This window comes from Crocuta crocuta, unplaced genomic scaffold, assembly GCF_008692635.1.
Source record: "Crocuta crocuta isolate KB4526 unplaced genomic scaffold, BGI_CrCroc_1.0 scaffold219, whole genome shotgun sequence".
In the NCBI taxonomy this organism is placed as follows: domain Eukaryota; kingdom Metazoa; phylum Chordata; class Mammalia; order Carnivora; family Hyaenidae; genus Crocuta; species Crocuta crocuta.
The window spans coordinates 5082663-5101760 of NW_027551572.1; the positions used below are offsets into that span (position 1 = coordinate 5082663).

The 19098-nt window shown below is 38.5% G+C and overlaps 1 protein-coding gene across 1 annotated transcript in view; it reads left to right on the forward strand.

The window, feature by feature from the left end:
- The first annotated feature begins 1973 nt into the window (after positions 1–1973).
- Positions 1974–19098, forward strand: part of GORASP2 (golgi reassembly stacking protein 2) — a 32658-nt gene continuing 15533 nt past the window's right edge. Inside the window, exon 1 of the mRNA XM_077751167.1 lies at positions 1974–2170. Within this exon, the coding sequence (XP_077607293.1) occupies positions 2108–2170 (63 nt within the window). The 5' untranslated portion in view covers positions 1974–2107. The remainder of the gene's footprint in view (positions 2171–19098) is intronic.

The following is a 19098-nucleotide window of genomic DNA, read 5'->3' on the forward strand; positions in this document are numbered from 1 at the left end:
GCAGGCTCTGCACTGTCAGCACAGAACCTGACATGGGGCTCAAACTTATGAGAACCATGAGATCATGACCTGAGCTGAAATCAAGAGTTGGTCACTTAACCAACTGAGCCACCCAGGCACCCCAGAATTTTTCTAAGTATAAATTTAAGAAGGAGTGCTCCAGATGTATGGATCAGTGTGAATAAAGAAGGTAAGAAAATAAATGACCTATATGGGAAATAGCTATTCCTTATATGGCTGAAATAAAATTTAGCTCTAGGGAATGGCCAGAGTTGCTCACGGACTACCAAAGGTCCACATCCTGGGTTCTGCAAACCATGCCTAATGTCAAACATCTGGGAAACAAAAATTTGACTCTTGAACATAGCAACAGCTTATGACAGCACCATGAAGAAGATTATACTTGTCAAGCAGAATGAGAACATCAGCAAATCTAGTTCTTATATGTAAATGTAGTCATTTACATGAAATTCACTAACAAATTCACTGCCAGGCACTCTGCTAAGCGTTAGGAACACAGAGCTGATTACACTGCAGTCCCTGCTCTTGAGAACCTAATAACTGAACATTTCATTTGTATATTTAAGTGTTTATTAGGTCTCCTAAAAACCTGGTATTGATTTATTGCAAGAAAGACAAATGATGTTTTATTTCAAAATTTTAAATACTCCTTTATTGTGACAGAAGTCCATGAGAATTAGAAAATATAGAACCAGCAAAAACAAAAAGGAAAATCTCTCTTACACCCAGAAATCATTACTGTAACCCTTTGTTCTGTATCCCCCCACATCTTCATATACATATGTGCGTATTAATATGTATTTTGCTTACAGAAAGGTTTTCATATTGTTTACAGACATATTGTGACTTGTAACCTGTTTTTTTCTGTCAGTAGTTTCTACTTTTCCATGTCAGTAAATGCTTCGAATATTCGTATCCAATTTGATCCAATGTGATCCAATTCAAATCAATTTGACCATTTGAGCCTAATGGTCCTTTACAGCCAATTTCTCCAAATCAGCTTTCAACTCAAGACCTTACATTGCATCTCCTGATTATGTCCTTCCCATCTCTTTTAATCCAGTAGAGTCCCTTTTGTATAATTCTGACTTGAAAAAGGAACTGGTCAGCTGTTCTGAAGACAGTTCACTTCCTTTTTTTGCCTCGTTGTTTCCTGGTATATACAACTGGGAGAGCTAACTAAAGATGTGATAGAAGCCCCAAATATTTTGCCTAGAATATTTCGTGGTGGTAATATGTACTTTACGTTGCTTCACACCAGAATACACATTTTCTGATGATCTGGTTGAGCCACCATTAGTGATCAAATTGACCACTGGGGAATGGCCATAATTGGAGATTTTATAGGGAGAGGGAAAAAAGAGCAACGGAGTAGGAAAAGTGTGAATACAACTTGGCTACGAGGGTTTCCTAGGAAGTGGGAAACCCAGCAGCAGGAGGTGGAACACCAAGGGCACCCAATTGTGCTTCCCACTCTGACATCACTCAGATTGTGACCGGTCCTCTGATCTTGTTCTCACAATTAGGAAGAAAGAAACAGAATATTTTCCCTTATGAAACTGAGTTGAGCTGGCCGGATGCCGTATTCAGCCCACAGAGAGACACTATTATCCTCTGTATAAACTGGGACAAGACCCCGAGAAGAGCTCTGTGTTTGGACCTAACCCTATTCTTTTCAGTGGCAGCCCTTTTCCTGCTTCTGGCCACCAGGGGGAGCTACGACAACGCAGTCATTCATTCAGGCGAGCCGGAACGCGTCTGCTTAAGCTAGTCCAACCCAGGGATCCGTAGCAAGATGCCGAAGCTGGAGAAACTGTTTTTCTGTTCTCTCGCGAGCACGAACAAGCACCTCCCCTCCTGCGCGTGCTCTGGCCCCTTCCGGTGATTTGCTGCAGGTGGCGCTGTCTGCGGCGTCGCAGGGGCCCTGGGTGCCGCGGCGACGCTCTCCCGTCGGGCAGTGCGGCCCGGCTCTCGGGCGGCAGCGAGTGCCACGTCCCAAGTGCTACGCGGAGGAGCGGAGCGGGCGGTGCTCAGGGGGCGGGGAGCAGCGCGGATCTCGGCCCGCTCACGTTGATCGCCCGCCGCCATGGGGTCCTCGCAGAGCGTCGAGATCCCTGGCGGGGGCACGGAAGGCTACCACGTCCTGCGGGTAAGGGCTCGGAACGGCGGCTCNACGGGCCCCTTCCTGGGACAGCCAGGCCTGACCCCGCAAAGGAGCGGAGACCGCGGGTGCTGCCTTAGCCGAGTCCGGTTCGGGAGGCTGCTCGCAGCTCGCCTACCCGGAGCGCTCCGGGCCCGGGGTCCGCCGCCCTGGGAGGACGGAGTGGAGTCTGAGGCGGCAGCCGGCAACTTGGGTCAGGGGGCGGCCCAGACATGGAGGGGTGGGGGGTACAACTTTGGCTCCTTTTCCTCCTCACAGCCTTCTCTGTCCTCTCCCTCTTAATTCTTAGCTTACAAAGTTAGGAAAGGATTGGGGGCAAAGTCTGCAAAAGAGGTGATGGTGAAGGTAGCATTTGAGTTTTCTGAGAAAATGAAGCCTGGAACTCATCAGACTAGAGGTAGGGGGTGCGGTGGCAGGTGATAATTCACCTCGGCGCTATCTGGATGTCCGGAAAGGTCATTTAGGCAAACAAAAAACGAAATGGCCTAAGAGTAGGTTTGACGGGCTTAAATTCACTTGCTTTTGCAGGATTCTTTCCTTTCCTGGGTCCCTCCCGACCTTTCCAACCCTCCTTTTCCACATTTCCTGGCGGGGGGGGGGGGGGGGGATGTCCGTTCTGTTCTAAGACTGCTCAGGGTGGTAGAAGAGGTAATGGAGAGGAACGTTTGAAAAAACAAACAAACGTAGGTAAATAAAGGAAAGCAGCCTCAGTCCCCAGGTTGGAGAAACATAGTATCTCAAAACGCATTAGGTAAGCGTAAGCAGCCTAAGTTGTTGCGAAGCATGAGGTTCTTATGGAACTGGAAGTCTTTAAAAGTAGCATTGATGGTTATGTGCTGTGACACCTGCGTGAGTGGCTACATGATGGATTGTCAGCAAAGTGGCCCTAATCCGCAGCACCATTTCAGGACTTAATAGAGTGTCACTAAATATTAGCTGCTTGCAGGCAAGAGCATTTTCACTGAAACAAACTACTTCCAGGTGCTTACAGTCATTCTCCGCCTTAGATCCCACGTTTTAGGTGAGACCGCTTTCTTAAACCGAATTACTCGGATATGTGTGTGATAGCACTGTGATTGGCCCCTTTCTGATCTTCAGGATTATCATGTCTTGTTGACTCCCCACTGTATTGAAAATCTCTCTTGACGCCACACTTTTGATAGGAAAGGAAGGTTTTCCCAGAAAATAAAGGGAATCTATAAACAAACCATGTTACCTTTGTATTTCCTTTAGCTAAGCCAACCCCAGGTGCCATACTGATGGGAGAAATTGAAGACGAAATGTCAGATCTGAATGTAAAGTGAAAGTTAGTAGCAGTGCTTTTCTATTACCTGGTTTGATTTTGAGTTTTCTATTTTCTACCCTGGGGCCTGATATCCAGTATGACTAGCTGACTCTCACAGTGGTTGATTGTGGCCATGAATCCTTGGGAATTCATGATATTTTAATACATGCACTCAGTAAAACAGCGTTCCTGAGTTTTAAAAGCCTGTTAGAAACCTGTGTACATCAAAAGGATTCCAATTGAGTGACTTCTGTTCATGACTGTGTTCCTCGTAAAATAAGTTGAAATATATTTTCTTTACATAGGTGCACCTCAGTAAATCGCTCATACATATGTCAGTAGTTCAGATGTGTTATTAATCTATAAATCCAATTTTCAGAATCCCTAGGGACAACCTTAGTTTCTTTGCATCTGGAGAATAAATGTTGCAGAAAATGAAGTCTTATTCAAGCTTTATTAGAGCTTTAAAATAGTAATGACTATTTAGGGGCATTTTTAAAAATGATTTTGAGTCCTTACCCATTCTGTGCCTAATTCTGTCATTGATTTCCAGTTATCTTTGTTTTTAGAGTGGAAAGTACTATGTTAAATCTGAACATATTAAAAAAAACACTTCCTTTCATTTATTATTACGTAAGTGTACAGTAATATATTCCAGTACCGGATTACTGAGTTTGTAAACTAGAATAGGCATGGTAAGATAACCTTGGAATAAAATCAGGTCTGTTAACAAGTTCTAGAATGATTTCATGAGAAGTTTGTTTCCTTTAACAAAGGATTCCATGGCCATTTCCTTGTTAGTTATAAAAACTTGTTTGACTGGGTTTCAAAATAACATTTATAACGATACCCATTTCTACTGCTGTCTTATTATTAATTCAAAGTCTCTACAATTCAAGTACTTTACATTTTTTCTATATCCATTGGTAGATTCTGCTTTTAAAAATTTTTAGGGGACAACCTTGAAATAGCTTCAGATTTTCTGCTGTGAACAATGTACTTTCCTGTTTATGTATTATGCATTTATGTATTAATGTACATTTTCAGGTTGTGATCATATTGTGTAGCCAACTCCCTCCCCATTCCTACCCTCTAAGTAACCAGTACTTTCTTACGGATCTTTTCAAAAATGTTTTATGCAGGTAAAAGAATTTTGTTCTCCTTCACTCTTTGTATCCTTCCTTAACTGTTGGGAACACATGATACCTACCTACTGTTCCTCCCCGTGGTCTTCTTATTTGATAGTGCATCTTGGCAGTCTTTTCATAGTAGCAAATGGAGATCTGCCTCTTGTTTTCACTTAGCTCCATAGCAGTTTGTTGTGCCAGAGTTTAGCTAAGCAGCACCTCATGGTGATGGACATTTAGTTTTTCTAAAAAATCTTTGCAGTTGTAAGTACATGTTCACAGCCTTCTCCTCCCCTTTGTTTTTCACTTAAAATGTACATATCCCAAGTTATTGAATCTTAATATTTATACAGATGATCTTCATTTTAGTATATTACTGCATTGTTTTCTGATTATCAACATCTGTTCGTTACAGATCTTTTAGATAAGTTAAAAAAGTATAACAAAGAACCTAAACTACCTGTAATTCTATCACCTAAAGGTAAATACTGCTGAAGTATTTTTCCTAGTCTTTTTTTTTCTGTGTCTAACCTTGCCCCTTAGCCATGTTTTACAGAGATTTTGAATGCTATGACATATTCAAATACAATATAGTCTGAAATTATAAAATGTTGGCTTATAACCAAACACCCAGTGCCAGGGTGCCTGGATGGCCCAGTTGGTTAAGCATCTGACTTCGGCCCGGGTCATTATTCTGCGTTTCGTGGGTTCAAGCCCTGCGTCGGCCTCTGTGCTGACAGCTCAGAGCCTGCAGCCCACTTTAGATTCTGTGTCTCCCTCTCTGTCTGCCTCTCCCCTGCTTGCGCTCTGTCTCCCAAAAATAAAAAAGCATTTAAAAAAAATTTTTTTTAACCCAATGCTAAATAAATCAGGGCCTGACCACAGATTGAAATGGTATACAGTCATGAAAATTGTATTTCACAACACTCTGTGGCCATAGGTATGTCTGTCTGCATAGGTGCGTGTACATTCAAGTGCCCAGGAAAATGAAATGGGAAGGTAATAAGCCAGGCTATTTAAAGGATTATTGGCAAATGGTGACTTTTTAAATTTATTTATTTATTTTGAGAGACTGAGACGGCACAAGTTGGGGAGGAGCAGAGAGAGAGGGAGAGAGTCAGAATCCCAAGCAGGCTCCACACTGACATCGCAGAGCCCAGTGTGGGGCTCAAACCCATGGAACTGTGAGATCATGACCTGAGCTAAAAACAAGAGTCCGACTTTTAACCAGTTGAGCCACCCAGGTACCCCATTCAGCATATTTTCTAAAATTTCCACAGTGGTCATGAAATATTTGTGTATTCAAAAAAAATTGTTAAAAGATATTTTTAAAAAGTGAACTAGTGCAAATTTTTTCATTTGTTTAGAAGCCCTCTTTTAAAATTTTTTTTTTTTTAATGTTTTATTTATTTCTAGGAGAGAGAGAGAGAGACAGCGTGAGCAGAGGAGGGTCAGAGAGAGAGGGAGTCACAGACTGAAACAGGCTCCAGGCTCTGAGCTGGCAGTCAGCACAGAGCCCGACGCGGGGCTCGAACCCACGAACCACGAGATCATGACCTAAGCGAAAGTCGGACACTTAACCGACTAAGCCACCCAGGCGCCCCTAGAAGCCCTCTTTTAAAAACAGCATTATATTTCAGATTCCCTCCTGCAGTAAGTCCAGTTTCGTGTTTATCATGAGTACCACTTACATTCCCACCTCTGATCTTAACATTAGACAGGAAAAAAGTTAGCCAGGACTGCTTAGTTTGGTTAGAAGTTACTACAGTTGAAGTATGTTGAATTCAGAATTCTTGCCTAGGTTCTCCCTTAATTGTCAAGTGAACCACACAAGACTGTTTTCAAAATTACATTTTTGGAATTGCCTTATTGGTGCCCGTTATAAGATCTGTTTCTAAATTTAAAATTCAAATTAATTCATTCTGCATTTAATATTCTTTGAGATGGGAGTTATCTGAGGACATTCTGGAACCAGTGTTCACACCACTATGGGAACATGGAAAATTGTTCACTATTTCTTGTCATTTCCTTCAAGAGAGATTTTGGAAGTGATAGATCTTTTGAAGAAAAGGGCCATTGAGATGAAGTATGTCTGCCGTGTAGTAACAGGCCTTTATCTCTAGGGCCATTGGCTGCACACCGGGCAGCATTTCTTAGAGGAGAAAGTGACAGTGAAATTACTTCCATGGAAAATGGAATACTGGGGCACCTGGGTGGCTCAGTTGGTTGAGCTTCCAACTCTTAGTTTCAGCTCAGGTCATGATCTCCTGATTTGTGGGTTCAAGCCCATGTTGGGCTCAGCGCGGACAGCTGACAGCACTGAGCCTGCTTGGGATTCTCTCCCTCTCTCTCTCTACCCCTCCACCACTCGCACACTCTCTCTCAAAATAAATAAACTTTAGAAAAGAAAAAATGGAATGCCTAGACATATCTACTGTTACATGGATCTGTTCTTTTTTAGTGGTTCCTCACTAATCTACATGAGATCCTACAAGAGTTCAACTTGGGACTTATTTTGAGAAAGATAATTCCCAATAGCTGATAGTCATAATTTTTCTTTTTTTACTAACACAGTGTTTCTCAGACTTAAAAAAAATTTTTAATGTTTATTTACTTTTGAGACAGACAGACAGACAGACGGAGCATGAGCAGGGAAGAGGCAGAGGGAGAGGGAAACAGAATTCAAAGCAGGTTCCAGGCTCTGGGCTGTCAGCACAGAGCCCAATGCGGGGCTTGAACTCAGATGAGATCATGACTTGAGCCTAAGTCAGACACTCAACCAACTGAGCCACCCAGGCACCCCTCATGTCCCCATTTGAAGAACATAAATATCTCACTGCTAGCCCCTTCTTTCCTTGCTCACTCTGAAAATAATGCTTTTAAAAAGAAAACAGTTGGGTTATCTGATGTTTTTCAAATATAAAGTTATAACTGAAAAAGCTCTATAAATACCACCTAAAGATTATGATCTCCCAAAGTTGATGTCTTCTACTAAAAAACCATGAATGGGGCACCTGGGTGGCCCAGTCAGTAGAGCTTGCTACTCTTGATCCTAGGTTGTAAATTCAATCCCCACGTTGAGTGTAGAGATTACTTAAAAAGAAAAAAAAAAGTCTATGAATTTGTTTAATAAACATTTTTTGAAATTCCTTTCAAATGTAGGAATCAGATTATTTTAGTTCATAAATGCCATTGAATACAATGTATGTGAACCTTAGGACAGGTTCAGAAATTGTATCATTGGACATAAACTTTTCCTAATATTAATAGACCTTGAACAAAATGTTACTCTGTTAATGTACACTTTCAGATTTTGTGATGAAGCGTGTTTTAATGTGTTTTTAAGGGTCCTCAGGATCCTTATTTGGGGAGACCTACTGTGGTGGGTAATTGCAGTTTCTGTCCTGGTCAGTAAGTAGTAGAGTACGCAGCACTGGCTGGAGTGTTTTCTGGGTCAGATACTGACGGAGCTTTTTTGAATAATTCCATTGAAATTTTCATAAGAATTGAACTTAGAATAAGTTATTTAATATCAGTACATTCACTTTGCTGGCTTTAATACTGTGCTGAAAGGATTATATTATTTTGATTGATTCACTAATACTCGTTCATCGAAACTAGAAAATATTTTACCTGTGAGGGTTTGATACCTGCTTCAGAATATAACCGTAGATTGCCTTCGGAGATGTGATTAAGTAAGAGGACTTTTTTTTTTTCTCCAAACAATTTGCAGAACCAAAGTAGTTACCCTAGAGACTGTCCATGTCCCTCTTGGCACTGCACATGAATTTACTGCAGTACGAAGGGAGTGATGCTGAGGCCTGTTTTTGTTGTAAGTACCAGCGAGAGAGCATTCCAGCACATTGTCGGCAATGAGGAACCTTGTCATCTTTTAGACATGAATACAGTGAGAGACTTGATAGTAAAGCACCAGAGACCACTCTTGGGAATCACTAGACCTTTCTGTCCTTTCTGTCACTTCATTGGGTTTCCTTGGGCAAACCTTTGAACTTCTTTGAGCTCCATTCTTTGTATCTGAAAAGTGAAGATACTACTAGTGCCTCTTCTACCTGTTTTTAACAAAAAAACCATAGTAGATACTGTATATGAAAATATTTTGAAAAACATTCAGCATGTCAGTTTTTTTTTCTGGCCTACTGCTGCCTTGCAGATGGCCTTGCTCTTAAATTTCTTCATTAAAAACAGCCTTATCTACCTCATTGGTTATCCCAAGGATTAAATGAGACATTCTGTGTAAAGCATTTAGCATAGTGTCTGGAGTATGATAAAGGCTCAATAAATGTTAGCTGATTCCTTTATTATTAGCATCTGTATTACTGTATCACCCATTGACAACCACTTTTGTAGTGGCAGTGCTGGTTAAAATAGACCTCTAAGCATTTTAGGTAGCATTTCCGTTTACTCAATCATTCAGCAGCTACCTTTACCCATGTACCTAGCCCTGTATATTACTACTGTTTAAAACATAAGTTTTGAATCAGATGTGACCCATTAATTTTATTAATGTGCCTGCCAATTTTTAAGGAATCTTTATTTTTAAGGAAATCTTGTCTTTTTTAAAATGAAAATGCCCTTTTCATTGCTTTATCACAGTGATACTAAACACATTAATTAAAATGACTAAAAGAGTCTGTGCTATTAAAATAATGTTGTTGGGTTGATCTACACTGACTGTAGGATCTATAGATAGCGGCAGTTAGACTTACTTCATGGTGAGTCGTCATTCAATCTTAGAAACTATCTTGTTAGCCTCCTCACTTTACAGCTAAAGAAAAGGAGCACAGAAAGATTGTTGCCTGAGGTCACACAGCAAGTTCTCTTTCCCTAAGAAATAAATGCCCAAGTTGGTGTTTGAAGATTATAAAACGAGGTGATAAGTTGTCAGACTTTTTGCTTCTTTTAGAGCAGACTTCAGTTTCTTTCAACATCATTTTTCTGATATACAGACCTTCTCTAAAAAAGTACTATGTACTGATGGGTTTTAATTTCCTTTTAGTTATCATTAGAATTTTATTTTAAATTGCTTCATATGTTATAAATTACATCCCAGAGTCAGTCAGAAAAACATGCTCTTTGAGTTATTTTGGTAGAACATGTAAGAATGTTTTAGCAAACTGGTGCGCTTTGGTGGCTCAGTTGGTTGAGTGTCCACCTTTGGTTCAGGTCATGATCTCCCTGCTTATGGGTTTGAACCCCGCGTAGGGCTCTGTGCTAACAGCTCATAGCCTGGAGCCTGCTTTGGATTCTGTGTCTCCCTCTCTTGCCGCCCCTCTCCCACTCCTCCTCTTTCTCTCAAAAATAAACATTAAAAAAGTGTTTCAGCAAGTAAAGTTTGAACTCTTCTAGTCTACTGCAGAATAATTTCCACATATTTGTATCAAGTCCCAAACAGGAACACTGGCCCTTTTCAGACATTGTAGAGCTCCCCCCACCACCACTCCAAAAGAGCTTTGTTTTATAACTGAAGCATTTAGGGTTGATTTTTATTATATCACACCCCCAAGTTTTCTCCCATCATTTTGATCACTCAAGCATGTCCTTCTATAACATGAGGCATTATGTGTATAGTTGAAATGAATCATTATTGATACTTGGATTGAACTTAATTTTTACTTTTATTTAACATCCTTGGTGCTTTTAAAAATAGTACAAAAGTAAGAGTGTTAACATTAAATTGAGAGCTAGAGAAGATGATGGTTTAGACAGAAAGTCATTCAGAGGGACTTTAACTATACGTGTGAAGGAATTGGTGGTGCAGTAATAAAAAGACACATTCCACTGAACCCATTTTATGGAAACATCTCCTTGGTTAGAAAACAAGAGAAGTAATTCACATACCATCCACCAATGTGATAGGTATATCTTTGTATATCACCTTATGAAATGCCTAGTTTAATGATCTCCTGTATTCTGAAAGTAGCCTTGCAGTTTCCTTTCTTTGTTACATTAAGGTGGCAGTTCTATACTCCTCAGCTGGAAGTATATAAATGATGGAGTTTAACTCTTCCCAAACTCTTCTCCCCTTCTACTCTGCTGCCCCTCTCTCCTCAAGCCAAGATTTTAAAAAGAGAGAGTGGAGGGGCGCCTGGGTGGCTTAGTCGGTTAAGCGTCCGCCTTTCGCTTAGGTCATGATCTCGCGGTTCGTGGGTTCGAGCCCCGCGTCGGGCTCTGTGCTGACTGCCAGCTCAGAGCCTGGAGCCTGTTTCAGTCTGTGACTCCCTCTCTCTCTGACCCTCCCTGCTCACGCTGTCTCTCTCTCTCTCTCCTAGAAATAAATAAAACATTAAAAAAAAAAATTAAAAAAAAAAAAAAGAGAGTGGTTCATGTGAAATGATCCAAACCTAGTATAAAGTACTATGACACTTTCAATCCCAGAAGAAGAGATGGATGCTTCACTGGAAAGCATCCAGCATAGAACAATGAGGTCTGTACACAAAGAAAATTCATGCTAAATCTGGTAAAACCTTTTAACGATCCAGGATCAGAAGGTGAGAGAAAAACCAACAGTTGAATTGCATTTATTATCTGGAGGTTGATTGGACAAAAAGAGTTAATGGTATCTTGTAGGGCTGTTTTTCTANCTCTCTCTCTCCTAGAAATAAAAAAAACATTAAAAAAAAAAATTAAAAAAAAAAAAAAGAGAGTGGTTCATGTGAAATGATCCAAACCTAGTATAAAGTACTATGACACTTTCAATCCCAGAAGAAGAGATGGATGCTTCACTGGAAAGCATCCAGCATAGAACAATGAGGTCTGTACACAAAGAAAATTCATGCTAAATCTGGTAAAACCTTTTAACGATCCAGGATCAGAAGGTGAGAGAAAAACCAACAGTTGAATTGCATTTATTATCTGGAGGTTGATTGGACAAAAAGAGTTAATGGTATCTTGTAGGGCTGTTTTTCTAATTTTATTTTTATTACAGATAAGTAAGAAATTTATTTTTCATTTCAGCTCATGTGTACTACTACAGTTCCTGAAAAATAATGACTTACTAAGTCATGAATTTATTATCCCAATATTTTTCTTAATTTTGACATTTGCCTGTTCTATAATGATCCACTAAATTGATTTCAGAACAAAGCCCCTGAAAACTCCCTGTAGTAACTGAATGACACCATTTTAAGAAGAATTTATATATAGTTGGTGATTCCAAATCCAGCTTCTAATCGTTGGTGCCATTTTCTTTTTATGTAATAGGGATGGATACCCCTTCACTGTGCAATTTCTGTTAAAAGCTTCTCATTTTTTGCTTCCTGAGTAAAAATCTCTAGCAGATTTTATCTTGTGTATTGTAGCTGTTTTTTCTAGAGTGCTTATAAAAGAAGTATTTCGTGTCGTGAAATTTATTTTGATAAGATAACCTCCAGATGTAAAGTTGAACTCTTGTAAGTGCCAGTAACTGCTCATAATTTATTCTATGTGTCTGTGTTTGGCTCACAGTTACTTTTGTGATTCCCTTGTAAGCATAATTACTCGTTAGTATTTTCAGCTGCTACATTGTATTTCTTAGTTGTTCAAAGTAAACCATGAAACCTGAGAAGAATTGGAAAAAGTGTAACTTCAACATGCCTGTTAAGAACTCCCAGGGAATGGATATGTATAGAGTCAGCTTTTTCCTTAAAATAGAATATTTACTACTTTCAGTATCAAGAATATGTTATATGCAAATCTATGTTTTAAGTATATTGCATGCTTCTGATAGGTGCTACGTATATTTAAAAAATTTATCTTAATCGTTGTGATGATGTCCATGTGTTGTATTGCAGTACGTATCATGTACTTATCACCTAGACTTGTGCTGTGCAATATAGTAGTCTCTAGCCACATATGGCTGTTTAAACTTGGATGTCAATTGTTTAAATTAAATGAAATTTAAAACCCACTTCCACAGTCACGCAGGCCACATTTCACATGTGGATAGTGGCTACTGTATTGGACAACACACAATACATAAGATTTTTTCTAATTGTAAAAAGTTCTAAAAAACAACTTAATGGTGGAGACATTTTTAAAATTGTTGTTTTCCCTACAACAGGACAAAATCACAACTACATCTTTTTTGCTAAGTGCACAGTACATACTCACTTGGTAGAATTTGGTAAGTGGCTTAAGTTAACACTGGTACTTTTTTTCCTTTTGGTTTTTGATCTTTGAAATTTCTAATGATTCTCATTTTCTGCCAGCTATCATTTTTTGCTATAAGCAAGTGGCGGTATCATCTCTTTCAGTTTTTTGTTTGCTTAGTACTCTGCTGGTAGCTTGAAATCAGGTAGTCAAACCATGTAAATATAAATAGAATCTAAGAATGGTCCTGAAATGAGCATTAGAGTACGTTACTTTGTGGCCTTTGTATCCATTGCTCAGAATCCTTTGAGATTTAATTGCTGGTTTTCAAAGTATGATCTTTGTAGATGAAATATTGGGTATGTTCTTAGGTTGTAATAATTGTATTTCTGCTTTTTGGATAGAGGGGAGTATATGTTAAAACTTTTTAAAGTGCACGAAGTGTAAAGCTTGATGAATTTTCACAGACAACATACTAGTGTAAGCAGCATTCCATCCCTCTCCAGGCACACTGACTTACCCACCAACCCCCTCAGAGTGAATGCTGTCCTGATTTCTAACAGCATAGATTAATTGCCCTGTTCTTAGCTGTATATAAATGGAATCATATGTACTCATTTGTGTCTGGCCTCTTTTGCTCAAATACTGCTTGTGAAACCTATCCATCTTGAGTATGGTTGTAGGTCTTTTGTTTTATTAATTTATTTTATACCACCGAGAGACTACATCAAGATTCATTTATCTGTTCTGCTGTTCATGGGAATTAATGTAGTTTTTAGTTTGGATAGTACAAATAGTGCTGCTGGAACATTAACTGTTTGTGTGTCTTTTGAAGAACATATGTATACCCATTTCTATTGGGTATGCTAAAGAGTGCAATTATTTGGTCAAATATTTCAGTATTAACAGATATTGCCAAATAATTTGCTTATTTACATTCACACCAGCAGTAATTGAAGTTTCCAGTTCTGTATCCTCACGAACGTTTAGTAGTTTCCATCTTTTTCATTTTGGCCATTCTGGTAGGTGTGTAGTAGTATCACATTGTGGTTTTAATTCGCAACTATTGAAGTTGAGCATATCTTCATATTTATTGACCATATCAGTACCCTTTTTTGTTTAGAGTCTGCTAAAATCTTTTCCCCATTTCCCCATTAGGTTATTATTTTTTTAGCAGCTTCATTGAGATGTAATTTACCTACCATTAAATTCAGCCTTTGAAAGTATACAGTCCACAGGCTTTTTAGTATATTTACAGAGTTTGTAACCATCCCTAGTATCTAATTCCAAATACTTTTGTTACCCCCAGAGAGAAACTCCATACCCATTAACAGCTACTTCCTATTCCTCCTACTCCAGCCCTGGGACAACCACTAATCTACTTTCCATTTCTGTAGATTTGCCTATTTTAGACATTTCATATAAATGGAATCATGCAATATGTGGTCTTTGTGATTTAGCATAATGTTTTCAAGGTTCATTCATGTTGTTGCATGAATACTTCCTTTTTATTGCCAAATAATACGTCATTCTATGGGTGTAACATTTTGTTTATTCATTCATCAGTTAAGGGACATTTGGGTTGTTTCCACTTTCTGGCTGCTATGAATAATGCAGCTATGAATTTTGTGTACAGGTTTTCATTTCTCTTTTTTATATATCTAGGAGTGGAATTACTGGATCACGTGATAACTCTTTGTTTAACATTTGAGGATCTGCCAAACTATTTCCACAGCAACTGCACCATTTTACATTCCTAACATTAATATATGAGGGTTTGTTTCATCCCTTTGTTATTATCTTTTTTATTTTAGCCAGTCTTGTAGATGTGAACTTGTATCTCATTGTGGTTTTACTATCTCTTAATGATTTTCAGTGATTCTCAATTTGTTCTGAATATAACTCCTTTGTTGGATATGTATTGTATACTTTCATTGTCTTAATTGTGTCTTTTGATGAGCAGAAGTTTGTAGTTTTAGTATAATTCATAAATTTTTTTTAGTTTATGGTTACTGTTTTTTGTATCCAGTTTAAGAAGTCTTTCATATTTGAAAATCTCAAAGATATTCTCCTATGTATTTCTTTAAAGGCTCTATCATTTTACCTTTGATTTTACCTCAGTGGTTTATTTTTTTTAACTTCTTTTAATGTTTATTTTTGGGACAGAGAGAGAGAGACAGTGTGAGCCAGTGAGGGGCAAAGAGAAAGGGAGACACAGAATCCGAAACAGGCTCAAGGCTCTGAGCTGTCAGCACAGGGCTCAGTGTGGGGCTTGAACTCGTGAACCACGAGATCATGACCTGAGCCAAAGTCAGATGCTTAACCAACTAAACCACCCAGGTGCCCCAAGAGACAGTATTTTAAAAGATGGTTTTTCTCCTCTTGCTAGCTAACATTTTTATGTCTTTTTCTTTCTTTTTTAAGAGGTGAGAGATGATTGAAACATAATTAGAACAATAATGTAGGTCCAGTAATTCATTAGTTGTAAAGATTTGCCCTCAGGTGGTGATTGCAGAGTTAGGAAGATGACTTTCAAGATTTGTAGGAACTTCTCCCCCTTTCTCCCCTCAGGGTGCCTGGCTGGGTCACTTGGAAGAGTAATGGACTCTTGGTCTTGGGGTTGTGAGTTCAACCTCCATGTTGGGTGTAGAAATTACATACATACATATGCACGTATATGTGTACATATATAAAATAACTTTAACTTAAAAAGAAAGATTTGTTCTAGGCGTCAGACATGCCAGACACATCATTAAAAAAAAGATTTGTAGAACTCCTATCATATATCAGAGTCTTAGTTAGACATTTCATAAACATTCAGTATCTATTGTATTCTTGTACAGTAGATGACGTTATCCTTTACTTGCAGATGAAAAAACTGAGGTCCAGAAAGATAATCTTTCCCAAGTTCACACAGCTAATAAGGTAAAAGTATGCCTCAATACCAAATCAGCCTGGCTCTAGAAATCTATTATCTTTATATTGTGCATTTTTTCAAAATCTTGTAAAATCTTTTTTTTCAAGTTTTTTTTTAATTTAAAATTTTGTAATGTTTATTTATTTTTGAGAAAGAGACAGAGACACAGTGTGAAGGGGCAGAGAGAGAGGGAGGCACAGAATCCAAAGCAGGCTCCAGGCTCCGAGCTGTTGTCAGCACAGAGCCCGATGCGGGGCTTGAACCCACGAACTGTGAGATCATGACCTGAGCCGAAGTCAGACGCTCAACCAACTGAGCCACCCAGGTACCCCAAATCTTGTAAAATTTTAACTATTAAACTTTCCAATTTAACCTTATTCATCTTAAATTCCTATAATATTTGGCCCACTAATAAATTCTAATGACCTATGGAACCAGATAGATGGATACAGGGATGTATTTGTTTGTTTGTTTGTTTGTTTATTTTAATTAAGATGGTTTGAAGGAAGCAGGTGATGAATCAACAATTGAGAGATCTTACAGGACGGAGAAAATATTGAAGTGGTAATCTGATGCCTCACTGATTGGGTGCCTAAGAGATTCTTGTCAGTGGATAATATTGCCAGAGAAACTTAACCCGTGTGGATGTTTAATTTGCTGTGTTATAGATCTTGTTTTTCATGCTATGAAATGTAGGAAATTTCCTTTAAGTATCTTAGGGTCAAAGAGAACATTTTCTAGGGCTCCCTCTGCTGGCTTCTTACTAGTAATTAAATACCCAGTTGCCAGAATTGTACTGGTACTAATGATGTAAATAAATTTAGCAAAGAAGTTAATTTCAAGGTACATTAGAAACAGGAGATTGATGTTTGTAGCAAATGCAAATAGAAGAATCAGAGTTAGGGAAAGGATTATTTAACTATTTATTTATTTTTAGAATTCAAATTTGGCTAGTGAATGTCTTTTGAGTTATGGGAAAGAATAGTTCTAATGTTATTGGAAACTTTCCACTTAAGACAAATAGAGGTAAAACTTTATACTTGGAGGGTGGCATGATAGGCATCAGTGTGTGGAATCAACTTTCTAAGTTGGTGATGACATTACAAAAGTACTATCTTTGGTCCTTTTTAACTGAAAGATAAACTTTTGGCAGCCTCAGTGGAGAAGTCTGAAATTGATAAATGGGCTGGTTAGTTTCTAGAAAAAAAGATCATTTGGAAACATTCAGATTCAGAGAATTAGAGGATCAGATGAGGACCTTATTAAGTGAGAAACTCGACCGTGAGGGGGCTCCGAGGGTCTCTGCCAGTTATCCTGTCTTCACACTTGAGGCATTTCACACCTAGTAGATCATGACTCTTTCCCAGCTAGCTGTGACTTGACCTCCCTTTTCTTCTCATAATAGCTCCAGCCAGCCACTATTTTCCTTTCAGCGTTGCCTTTTGAAGAGCAATCTGTCTGCCACTTTGAGTTCTAGACATTTTGCTTGGGGATATGTAGAATATAAAACATCCTTCATTTTAAAAAACTTAGTATAAAGAAACTAAGCAAGTATGAGCTGATTTTTTTTTTCAGGAGAGCTAACACTTGTAAATAATAAATCCCTTTGATATGTAACTAACTTGTTTAATTTACAAAAGTGATATAGTCCCAGATTTGTGAGAGAATTTACAGAAAGCAAGATTAAACAGTTTTAGTAAGGTAAACATGGAACCATCTTTATAATGGACAACTTTCTTACTGTGACAAATGAAAACACCTAGTTTTACTTCTTCAGAAGCAATGATAGTATAGTATGGTTTTATTTTTTATTTTTTTAATGTTTTATTTATTTCTGAGAGAGAGGGAAAGCGTGAGCACAGGAGGGTCAGAGAGAGAGGGAGACACAGAATCTGAAACCGGCTCCAAGCTCTGAGCTGGCTGTCAGCACGGAGCCCAACACGGGGCTTAAACCCGTGAACCGTGAGATCATGACCTGAGCCGAAGTCGGACTCTTAACCGACTGAGCCACCTAGGTGCCCCAGTATAGTATGGTTTTAAATAAAAGGTAACATAAATCCAAAAAGTAATGAATGTATCATTAATCAAAGATTAAGTTTCATTAATCTAAGGAGTCTGGTATTAGAGAAATGTATTCTGGGTGCCTGGGTTCCATTTTGAAAGCAATAAAATTTGTTACTGTGTAGATAACTCCAGATTTATGTGTGGGTGAATGAGTGTATGTATTCTTCGTATAACTTCAGAATTGACTATTGACTATTAGAACTGTTAAGAACGTTACAGATAATCGGCCTGCAAATATTAATGCAAACCTCATTTTCATAGGATACTTTTGACAGTCTAAAATAACATCAATCAGAATAAAAAGTCCTTAAAAATAAAAATATTTTAGAGGAAATGCAAAGTGTATTAACTTCTTGCTGTTTTGTCATTACCAGCTACTAATATTTTTACTACTGTAAATTTAGAAAATTTAATAGTGATAGTCTATTTTAAATTTGGGATACTAACCATTTGAATTGTTGAGGATCTACGTCGTCTTAATCTTCCATTTAGAGTCCTGTATAAGTCAGGTTCCACTTCTTCTTTCCAGCCTCCTTACTCAACTAGTAGTTATATACTTTTGAGTTTAACCTCTGCCATGACCATAGGCACGTCACGGGATGGTTTCTTCACCTGTAAATAAAAGAATTGCACAAAATCTGTGGGTTTAGCACTTTATTTGGAGAAGCCTTTTGAGAATCTAATGAAAGCCATGGATGGATCTTTATACCTGGAAAACAGCTGATTCCTACAAGTGTTGCTTATAATTTCAGGAGCTGCAGTGTTCCCTCCAGCTATCCACACAGACCTCAGTTTAATCCCCTGGAATGGAGGTTTTGTGATTTCAAAATCTATAATTCTGTATATCTGTCCCACACCATTCTGTTGTGTAGCTATACTGTAATATGATCCCCATTTTTTCAGACCCCTTCTAGATTTTCACTCATTATTTCAACTTTCAGGTGTCCCTTTTATCCCCTTATCCATCTCACCTTTAAAACTCTGTTTTTTTATAAGTGGTATCCTTTAAAAAATTTTTTTAATGTTTATTTTTGAGAAAGAAAGAGCACAGCAGGGGAGGGGCAGGGAAAGAGGAAGAAATCAAATCCAAAGCAGGCTCCAGGCTCTGAGCTGTCAGCACAGAGCTCAACTTGGGGCTTGAACCTATGAGCTGTGCGATCATGACTTCAGCTGAAGTTGGTCGCTTAACCCACTGAGCCACCCAGACACCCCTAAAGCCCTTTATTTTAAAGCACAATTCAAGTGTCTTTTTTTTTTTTTTCTTTCCTGTGAAGCTTCTTCAATCAGTCTTCGTAGAACTCTGTACCTCCATTATAGCCCTTAACCTGTTTGGTCTTGTGTTACAGTTATTAGAGGATTGTGTGTCCTCTGTCTCTCTTTCCTCTTGTCTGTTCCTTAATAGATAAATATCTTGACATAGTAGCTATCTTCCTAT